General features: G+C 43.5%; 1 protein-coding gene across 1 annotated transcript in view; it reads right to left on the bottom strand.

Moving 5' to 3' along the window:
- LOC149324836 (uncharacterized) overlaps positions 1-9,902 on the bottom strand; it is a 22,988-nt gene extending 13,086 nt beyond the window's left edge. The window contains exons 1-3 of the mRNA XM_089565210.1: positions 9,781-9,902; positions 4,349-4,420; positions 393-437 (exon numbers count right to left, since the gene is read on the bottom strand). Coding sequence (XP_089421336.1) covers positions 393-437; positions 4,349-4,420; positions 9,781-9,859 — 196 coding nt within the window. The 5' untranslated portion in view covers positions 9,860-9,902. The remainder of the gene's footprint in view (positions 1-392; positions 438-4,348; positions 4,421-9,780) is intronic.
- Between the last annotated feature and the right edge of the window lie 776 nt (positions 9,903-10,678).

The following is a 10,678-nucleotide window of genomic DNA, read 5'->3' as shown; positions in this document are numbered from 1 at the left end:
AGACTGTTTTTAGTAGTCGTGGCCCACATTAACGTGCAACAGTTAAGGTGGGGCCGAACGAGAGAGTGAAAGACGAAATTTAACAGTCGTTGGATAATTGTGATCATTAACTCTTTTTTTTCTTACGGTGATTACCAATATCATCGTTGAAAGATGTTTGTTTCCCAGTTATGTTTACTTTATGAGCCTTGTATAAACTTTCCAATTGGCTTAAAAGTGTTGTGTCTAAGACGCCCCAAAATTGTAGAAGTTGATCTGGGATGCTTCTATTAAATCCCCTGTAACCCGGTGTTTCGACAATTCCTTGCATATTAGTATCTAACGTAGATAGCATATATTTGCGTATTAAGTGGTCCGTATTTTTCTACACATGAAGATCCAAAAAAGCTTACATTTATTGTTTATGTAGGAACAATCCTCTTCGTGACCCTGGCAATCTGAAAAAAAAATGAACGGTCCTGTTTTAGACGTATTTATTATAGAAATGCATATATATAGTGCAGTCAGAGGGTCCTAAACAGAATTTTATAATAGTAATTCTACTGGAGGATTACGTTTCTGGAATCAGGATAGGAAGCAAAGTGAGAACTTTAAGTTTTTTATTTGAGTGGCGTCAGCACAGGAGTTGAGAGGACTACATTTGTCTCCATTCCCGTCCTGAGACCACTCAGGCTATATGCCGACCAGCTGAAATACAGCCAGTTTTGAAATATATGTAATAATCGAAGGGTAACAAACCCTGATAAAGACTTAAAATTGCAACCAACGCTGCCAAGCTAGGTAGAGCGTTTCACTGCGAAATGACTATTTAATGGGGTCAAACCCCAGGCAAGAATATTCGGTGAAAGTTGACCTTGAGGGCGATCCGTGCGACCGCAGCTAGTTACTGGTCATGTGCGTAGAAGGTGCCACCGAACCTGTGTCCAGCGCTCGCATTAGGTAATGACGGCAGCTCACGCAGCGTTGTCGCCTTGCTCAGCATGTGCCACCAAGGCTGCGCATGCGCCCCTCTGGCCTCCTTCGCGCCGTGCGCTGGCTTTGCCCTCTTCGACTCGGAAGATGCTGTTTAAATGCGTAAGCCGCTTTGGTGGTGGTACAGATGCAAGGACTGTTCTTCAAATATTTCCGATACCGTGCTAAACACCTGCTTTTGCACGTCTACTTGGTGTACCAACGTTAAAAAGCTATCACTTTTTACTTAAACCTCCAAGTAAGGCTTATAGAGGTTGTGACTTGTGCCTCGAAGCGTTATCTTGAACTAATTTCTTGCCAACAGCTCAGGAGCGTTGTCAAAGCTCTCCACATCAGGTATACTTCTTTGAGTCTAGGGTACAATTTTAACCTCCATTATTGCATTTAGGTGGCACAAAAATACTTGGACCATCTATTACGGAACACAACTTGTCTTGAAGCAATGAGAATTTGGCGTAACAGCTGTTCCCCAAAATTTCATACCCTAATGCCGCAATGGCTGGGAGTTAAGCTAGAGAAATCAGCCTTGCCAGAACACCTCCGTAACAACTATTACTCCGCGCGTAAAAAGAAGTATGATAATTCTGCTGGTAGAAACTTACGACTGCATCGGCACCTGGGACCATATAAAGAACACAGGAGTTACAATGGATAGGCAAGCTCGGTTGAAGCAAATACTTCTGGGAACAACTCCGGCAGAAGGAAGCACTCCTTTGCAAGCCGAAGGTATGGCGACACACTACGCATCCATTCAAGGAAGACGCGCGACGGTTCCTATAACATTCCCACATATCTTGCAACAACCTGAAACTCTTCCACAAATGCATATCACCCTGCGTGCTCATCCGCAAGTCCTAAGTATTTCACACCTGCGATGACCCATTGCCTCAAATTATTTTCACCACACTGCAAACATCTCCTAGCTTTTTTTTTCCACAGCCCGCAACCTTCTCCTCGCCCAGAAAGTTGTCATGGCGTAGGTAGACTCAGCGAGCGCTAACTGACCAGGTAAGAAGGTCTCAGTTCAAATTCAGGGCAAGCTTATCGTAACTGTGGAAACAGTGAACATAAGATGATCTTCGATTTCCAAAAAAATTAGCTCGCGTTCAAAACGGATTAAGAACCGCTCAAAAAAGTGCATGGATCGCCGTACTCGGGTGCAATTTTTGCTGAGAAAAAAAAACATCGGGAGAACAAGTTTTATGAATTCATAACAAACATTTGAGTTAGCATTGGAAAGTTCGCTGCTGTTGTGTGCTCTGTACATATGAAAGATAGCCAGCAGCCCCAATCACTATTTTATTTTTTGGTGCTGGTCATTGCTCTGTTAGGCTGTGGAAGGCTATGCCTCTGCTGTGCAGCTATCTTCAAAAATGAAAATGTATATTTCACTTCGCCAACTCAAAATTTTCGTACTAAGAAGCTCATGCCTTCTGTGTTTCTTTTTTTTAAACCCAAATGGTTCATGAAATATAACAAATAGCAGAAATCATATTATTTTCTGATTCTACTGCATTAAAAACAAAAACTGTTCTACCTCACAATTACGCCCTCGGCGGCCGAGGCAGGCGCGTATTTTTCCTGCTAGTAGTGCATTTTTAATGCAATAATTGCATAACTATATAAATAAAGGGCTCTTGCTCGAAGTGAATTTTCTATTACACCTTAGGGCAATACCGCCAAAAAGAAGGGCTGTATTTTTTAATAACAAAAATCACAAGGATTTAAAAGGGTTTGTGAAAAATTTCTGAACATTTTGAACATATGCATCAGGAATCCTGATCTTTCAGTCTATACAGCACTTTGATTCGTTTCATGGTCTAGGTTGACGTAATAGCTGTAAAACGCAATTTGTTTCGCACAGTACATCCCCCTTAACGCTAGCACAACGTCATTTAGCCAACCAACTAGAAACTTCGATCGTCTCACAAACATGGTGCCTTAGCAAGGCCTCTTCAGCAATTGTTGAGCAATGTAGGTGCTCTTATCGTTTCGACTGCAGCGCCATTAAAACATCGGCGGCGATAACAGCGACATCCAAGCATGAGCCTGTTCGGGTAGGAATTTCGCGCACGGGGGACGAATGTCTGGCGGTCGGTGGTGCTTTATACTACAATTGAATGGGACACTTACCAAATTCAGTCAGAATCGTTCATTACACTCTCATCGTCTTCGGCAACAAAAAAAAACAACAACGAGATTTTGCACGAAGGGAACACTTAGCTCCATTTTGCGTCTGCTGGAGGAACGAGCGTTCTATTCCTGCGGCTGCCAATGTAGCCAGCTGCCGCTCCCAGTACCAGGTCCGCGGCAGTTTGTTTTTTTTTTCCTCGTCGCCAGAGGCGAGAAACCTAATGCCACCTCTCCACTCAGTTTGACCCCGAACAAGCTAGTAGTCGCCGAGAGAATTTTGAGCAGGCCAGCCCAACTGAAGCGCACTTAGTGTAACCAGTCTCCCCAAGTCACCGTAATAGTGAGCTTAGCAAGACCACTATCTATGCTCTAGATCCTAGCACTAGATCTTAGCAGCAAACGAGCACAAGTTTAAAGATGGGTTCATTTGTTCAAAAAGCTATGATCGTTTCGGAACACTATACTGGATTGGCAAGATCACTGCGTGCCGCTCGTGATGCCTGCTCGACGCTAGGCACTTCATTAACCAGAGAGGGCTGCAATGATACTTTATATTTTGTCTATTCAGTGAATCAGTGGGCATGTTATACATGTCTTGGTTTCCTGTGACTAACTGACAACTCCTGAATTCAAATGCGGCACCCACTCCCAGAACTCGAGCTGCACTTCCTAAGAGCGCACATGGTTGGCATAGCGACCACTCAAACGCACACAACACCTCAAAAAAAAAAACTAACGTAAGCATGATAGAAAGAGCGGCGAATTGTGGCTACGCAACCAGGGTAAGAGAAATAACAGAGCTGTGGACCCTGGAGCGACAGACGCGATACAGATCACGTAGCTGCAGGGAATAGAGTTGTGGATTCAAATAACTGAGACAAAATTTTTTTCACTTCCACATTTTAGTATCAGTTGATTACTTTAAGGAGCGCGAAAGTGTAAGATTGTCGAAAGTTTGAAAGGCCTTAAGATAACTTAATAGGCTGTTGCTTACCTCGGCATATCACGTCGCATGGTCGTTTTAGGAATGCAAAAAGGGTAGAATTTCAGACGGCCAATAATAAAAGCATACTCAATATTGTGCCGACATATTTAGTAATCGGCATGTCTAAAGGTACTGAAGCAATAATTGTCACAACCAGGGAGGTCCAGTTTCTTTCACGACTTCTTTAAAAGCATCATTCCCTTCAATATATTGCCTGGCTGCAAGGATCAATGAAATAATCGCTATCAAAATACGCACCGTCAAATTCGTCTTCAGTGACATTTAATATTTCTCCTTTACTTCCTTTATAGGAAACGATAGTTCCTTTTCCTGTAAAAAAAAAGTAATAGCCAGTTTCTCATCTGTTTCAAACAGTACGATTGTAAAATAACGCGCAGCCACTTTTTGAGTTACAGCCAAAAAAATGTAGGTTTTCTAGGGGAAATGACACAATCTGGCAGATAAATTTATCAAAACTGGCGCACACTGTGTGCGCCACTGTGTGCGCCACGAGTTTATTGACTTCACTACTTGCGTAATGCGCATTTCCTTTTGTAAAGATAATTTTCAGTAACCTATAGTAAATACCTCAGTCTTAGTTTCTTAGCTCTACGTCTTGTAGGAACGCTAGAATGGCACAGCTATCGGTCCCCCTTTTTACTGTGCTGGAATTTGTATAGTGTGATAAAAATGTTCCGAAAAATGCGTAAAATATTTTATGTTTGAGTTTTCATTAATTTTGTTTTACGTAGCAGAGATCACGTTTTCTTAGTGGCAGTTGAAGACACAAGCGTTCATTTTAAAGAGTAAACAGCCCCGAATTTAAGTTGATATGTCACACAATTCTTAGTGTTGTACAATGCAAGGTCCATATCTAAGAAGCTCCGGAAGTATGGCGTGTGCAGCGGGCTCGAGTAACGCTCAAGACGGGCTGCCGCTATCATCATGTCAGCTGCGATGCATATCGCCTTATAATTTTTGTTCTCACCAACGTACCTAAGGCCCCAGTGCAGACATATAGAGCGACAAGCATGCTCACATCAAAAGTATTGCAACGTTACTTCGCTACTCAGTATGATAGTATTTTTTATATCAATGAAGTATATATACCACCTCCACTTTAAAAGCGATTCAGAGAAACACTTGATCACATGAGGCTGACAAATTTTCTCTTGCAGAACGTGAAGCCACTAAGCGTTTGTCCGTCTATATATGTAAGACCTTAGTTCTCTGAAATCATTCCGGCTGAAACGTAATCTTTCAAAATAGCTGCACAAATAAAAAAAGTTGATAGAAGAAATTTCTAAGTGCCCATCCCAGGCTGTTTTCATGCCCATGACTTGCCGTTCCACTCATTTGGCCACTCGCTGGGGCTCCCACTGGTTGTGGTGTCTTTTTCGATTTTGTGGCCTGGTGCTAGCAACATGCTACACAAGCTGATTTTTCTTCGATCGAGTTCTTTTCAGTCAACTTCGCCTTCTGTAGGAGACGCTACGCTTCAACAGTGGCATGACATAACTCCCTGGCAGCGGCCAGACGCAGATATTTCGTATCGCAACACAGGTTTAGAATTTTGTGCCGACGCCCTTCTGTTCGTGTAGGTTGCCGCGAATACTAAGATTAATGCTTTATATTTGGCTCCCATTTTCGCAAAGTACAGTTAACGAGTGGCAACTCCGTCTTCTTCAGTTTTTACAGCTGCTATGCTTTTAAACTGAGTTCGCGCTCTTGCGGCATTCACACATGCCCTAGCTCACTCTCCAGAATTAATTCCAGTCTGTTTGTTTTAATAACAGCGCGCACTGAAGAATACACAATGCTCATCCCACAAACAATAAAAGAGAAGCAAAATACTTTCACAGCAGCTCGCGAAACGCATTTCTCTTCTATCTGCGACTCTCCACAGTCCTCCGTTTCGGATTCTTTTTGTTCCTCATATAGCTACTCACCGTGGCTTTTCGCGGCACGCACATAAGGCTTCTTCACTCCACCCACCCTTCATACCTCCGCTCTAGCAGTACATGGACGGCTCGGCTGCCGAAGGGAATACACGAGCTTGTTGAATGGTGTGAATTATGCAGGACCGAGCTACCTCTGGGAGTACTGTGGGAATTACTTTTTACTTGCCATTCAATCGCTAAGATTACAACTTTATTCCATTTCACCTGTAGCTATCATGCTAAATAAAAACTATAATCTAGGCCTGTGATAACTGCAGGGAGTAATTTCTTCTTCCGCAGTATACCTGGGCCAAAGTACTTCAATGTGTACCGGTGAGAACTGCGACTGTCAACCTTTTTCCCCTTGACTCTTCACGTGAAGAGTCGCCGCCGTGACTCAGTGATTACTTGGTTTGGCTGCTGACCCGAAAGACGCGGGTTCGATCCCTGCCGCGGTGATAGAAATTCGATGAAGGCAATAATCAAGAGGCTAAACGGGCCTCTAGCATATCGCCTCCATCGAAACAGATCGCAGTCTCTACAAGGAGGCAGAATATCTGATTAGGCAACTTTGGCAAAATGTGACTAGAGCTGGATGTTTTTCGAGTTGCTTCGCACAATTAAATTATTTTGAAGTATATTTGTATGTAAGATCGGTAGCGGAGTGCACTATGTCCTCTGTAGAGGTACGCCAGCATTAGAAACTTGAGTTTTGAAGACAAAAATGTCGATAGTCAGGAATAATAGGTTTGGTTCCGCCTACAGTTTAGTAAAAATAAATGTACCTGTGGAGGTCATATTTTTTTTTCGGAGTACAAAAAGCATCTAGGAAGCACTAGCGCTTAAGCATTCTGCAGTGTACTATCCGTCCGAGAGGGCAAACACGACTAGAATGCAAGCTAGACTGCGCATCAAAGCAGTCAGCTTTAGACGAGGCAATAATTTTAGTTTGACGTGCCCATGCACGCCTAATATTTATTATATTTGAATTTATTCACTAATGTAACGCAGATATTAGACTGCTTGGTATTCACAAAGGCAACCGGTTTCCAAGGCAAAAATAAAGTTAAAGTTGTCATTTCTACACGGAGAATTTTAACGTCAAGGGCCCCGTATCGCAAAAAGCCGGCTCAGTCGACGGCGTCTGTTATCGGTGTCGGGGTCACCCTCGTTAACAATAACCGAAAAACCACGAAACATCTCCTGAGAATAGAACCAGGTAGATGAACAGCCAGTTAGGTGAGGTGACCTCGTGGCGTCATCAGAACCTGCCCTCCAGATTTTGGGCAAAATTGCCGCATTGGCAAGATATAGTTCAAGTAGTAATTTGCTCAGAATAGCTTCTCGGGAAGAACAACCTGGGCCTCATAAATTCTACTGCTGGCCGCACCTCTAATCGGATGGCGGTGGTGTATCGCAGAACCATTGCAGCACTGCGCCAGTAGGCGTATTAAAACTGCAAGGCCTCTGTGAATGTTAAATTGAGAATGAGCAATTGCGGTGCTCAAGTGTCCAATCCAATTTTTAAATTCCCATTTATTGAACTGTATGCGCAGGATTCTAAGATTCCATGTATACAATTTGCCTTCCGTAAAAGCAAATGTCTACCTTATGCAAAGGAAAAGGAAGTTTCACGACTTGGTTGCGGAGGTTTCATGTTCAAACAATAAATCTCCAGTTTATTTTTTCAGAGCCTACTGGGTAAACGTTTGCTATCATGAATATCATGTATGTCCTTAAACTGTACACAGCAATGTCATTATGACCTTGAGTGGTTGGATTTGTGTTATTTTTGATATCAAATTTTTTACCACTCGCCTGCATGGTGAATTGCTTCGCTGTTACTGAAATCAATCTTCTGCTACATGGCGTTTTTTTTTTCTTCTTTTGAATATCCGGAACAGTAAAACGGGTAAATAGAAGTCTCAGTAGACCGTATATGATTCCTGGCACCAAATAATAATCACGCTTTGCTTTGTCCCTATTATAGCTCCTATTATCAAGTCATAAAACATGGCAATAACCTATTGGGGAACATACACAATAGGTCCCCAATACTGGGTCCCACAAAACTAAGAAAACGAGCTACGAGGGACGCCCTGCAGTGATGCCGTATGTTCACAATATCTCCCACAGAATAAGGAGGACAGCCAACAAGTACGGAGTGCAGGTGGTTTTCTCAGCTCCCAATAAGCTCATTGGAATAAACAATCTCATGCACGCAATATTTCGGATGTTCTGCACTTAGAAGCAATGCTTTTAACACGCGAATCAGACTAATGAATGGAAGAAAAAAAATCTCTGCCTCTCCCGTAAACGAGAGTAGAGTAAGCATGAAATGTTTACGGGCCTAATGTCATCTCGGTGGACACCCGAACCGCACCGTACAGGAAGGGAGGAACGCCACCACCCGTTCAGCGCAATGCCTTGCCATTTGAACGCAAGGTTTTTTGAGGAAAGGAAATGGCGCAGTAATTCTCTGCCATCTCGGTGGACACCCGAACCGCACCGTAAAGGAAGGGAGGAACGCCACCACCCGTTCGGCGCGATGCCTTGCCCTTTGAACGCAGCGCTTCTCCCCCGGATCACGTATGACAACGAAGTGTAACGTGGGCCGCCGCGGTGGCTCAGTGGCTATGGTGCTCGGCTGCTGCCCCAAAAAACGCGGGTTCGATCCCGGCCGCGGCGGCTGGAATTTCTTTGGAGGAGAAATTCTAGAGGCCCGTGTACTGTGCGATGTCAGTGCACGTTAAAGAACCCCAGGTGGTCGAAATTTCCGGAGCCCTTCACTACGGCGTCTCTCATAGCCTCAGTCGCTTTGGGACGTTAAACCCCATAAACCAAACCAAACCGAAGTGTAACGTGGCATTCATGTGCTTTTTGCACGCGTTATTAGAAATCGGAAATTATAATTCTGTGCATTATCAAACCCACAGCTCCACTGATATCTTGATAAACATTGAGAAGGCACTGGCAGCAGTTATTTTTTGTCTCATTTGGAGACCAACCGGTGCTTGCATGCCGGTCGCGTAGGAGGGCTTAGAGAGTCTCGTTAAATCTCGTTAAGTCTCGTACGGTGCCCGGATGTTCTCGTTTCAGAGCCCGGATGACTGGAATTCAGTGCCCGGATGACTGGAATTCAGTGCCCGGATGAGTGGATTTCAGTGCCCGGATGACTGGAATTCAGTGCCCGGATGAGTGGATTTCAGTGCCCGGATGATGGCTCTCGGTCTCGGCGTGACGTCACCACACTGCCGACAACGGGAGCTAAAAGCATTTCATGCTTCATATGTTATCTTTACGCAATCAAATGTTCGCTCATTCAAAAAGTAATATCGAAATTGTGTTACCACTGAAAAATTTCAGCCATCCGTATTTTCCGAATTAATAACAATAGTGATCAGATAACAAAAATTAGTTAGAGGCGCTGCCACTGTTGTCTCCTACATACGTCGGGGGAAATGTCCTTAATAAGTCGCAATATATTTACGAGGAATGGCTGCTTAGCTGCTGCTTTCCGCAAAATAATTGTTGGTGAAAAACTTTCAGCATAGCAAGCCGGATGTAGAAACAAACGAACACTCAAGTAAAACTAAATAGCATCGTGCGGGTTTCCTTATTTTTCTTACTGAGCTGACACAGAAGGGACCCTGCCTTGAAAATTTTCGTCTTTCTACGTCAACGCTAAGCTCAGAAATCACCGCGACTCTGCTACAATGTTGTTCAGTTGGGTAAAGTTATTGAACTTACTTTCTTTAGCAGCAGCCACGAGGACCAGAGTGCCGGCTAAGACGGCCAAAAGAGTGAAGAAAATAAGGCTTCTCATCATGGAGATCAGCTCACGGTGCCAGTCGGTGAGTGCTGAGCTGCTGTCGTCTGGCTCCTTTTATATTCTAACTAAATATGTGCGCAGCAAAGCGTAGAAAAAGACAAGGCAAATGTTGTGAGGTAAAATCTGAATACCAATGACGTAGTTCAGGCTACCTTTCACATGCTCAATTTGTTGGTTTAGTTTTATGAAGTGCCATCGGGCGTTCAATGATCTTTGCAAGCATTTGAGCTGCACTTTTAATGCCACTATATCTCGAACAGATGGTATGCGTTTTTCCCCCATTCGCATATTTCAGGTCAGCTCGAACAGGGCGGGGGGACACTGACTGCCGTTAACCTGTCGGTTTCTTTCGAACACCAGGTGTGTTTAACTCTTTGCCTTTCGCGGTATAACATGGCATTCGAGGGTGTTGCAGGCCAAAAATTTAGTCGCAAAAAAAATTAAATTTCTTGCTTTAATGCACTTGATCATCGTGTAGGTAGCAAAAATCGTTCCTAATGATCTAAAAAACTTTAATCATAGGGCTTTCACAGAAAAGAATCTGATTGGAAAAATTTAACTCTCGTAAAAAATATTCACACAGTGTCAGATACAACGAGTCAGAAAACATAGGAATAAATATGCTATAAAATAAAGTTTCTGCGCTACTGGGACAGAAAATAGAGTGCAAAACGTACGGAACCTTTAGGGGTCAACTTTCCATTTTGTAAAAAATTGAATTGCTCGTACGAAGCATTCTTGGCTGCCCCGCACTGCAGTGCCAAGGTCGATCAAGGGCCGGGCTGCACTGGAGCAAACTACATCCTCTAACCTTCT

The sequence above is a fragment of the Amblyomma mixtum genome, unplaced genomic scaffold, assembly GCF_055824585.1.
Source record: "Amblyomma mixtum isolate Tamu unplaced genomic scaffold, ASM5582458v1 scaffold_13, whole genome shotgun sequence".
Lineage (NCBI taxonomy): Eukaryota > Metazoa > Arthropoda > Arachnida > Ixodida > Ixodidae > Amblyomma > Amblyomma mixtum.
The sequence above is the reverse complement of the archived record's forward strand: the minus strand, read 5'-3'. Positions and strand labels throughout refer to the sequence as shown.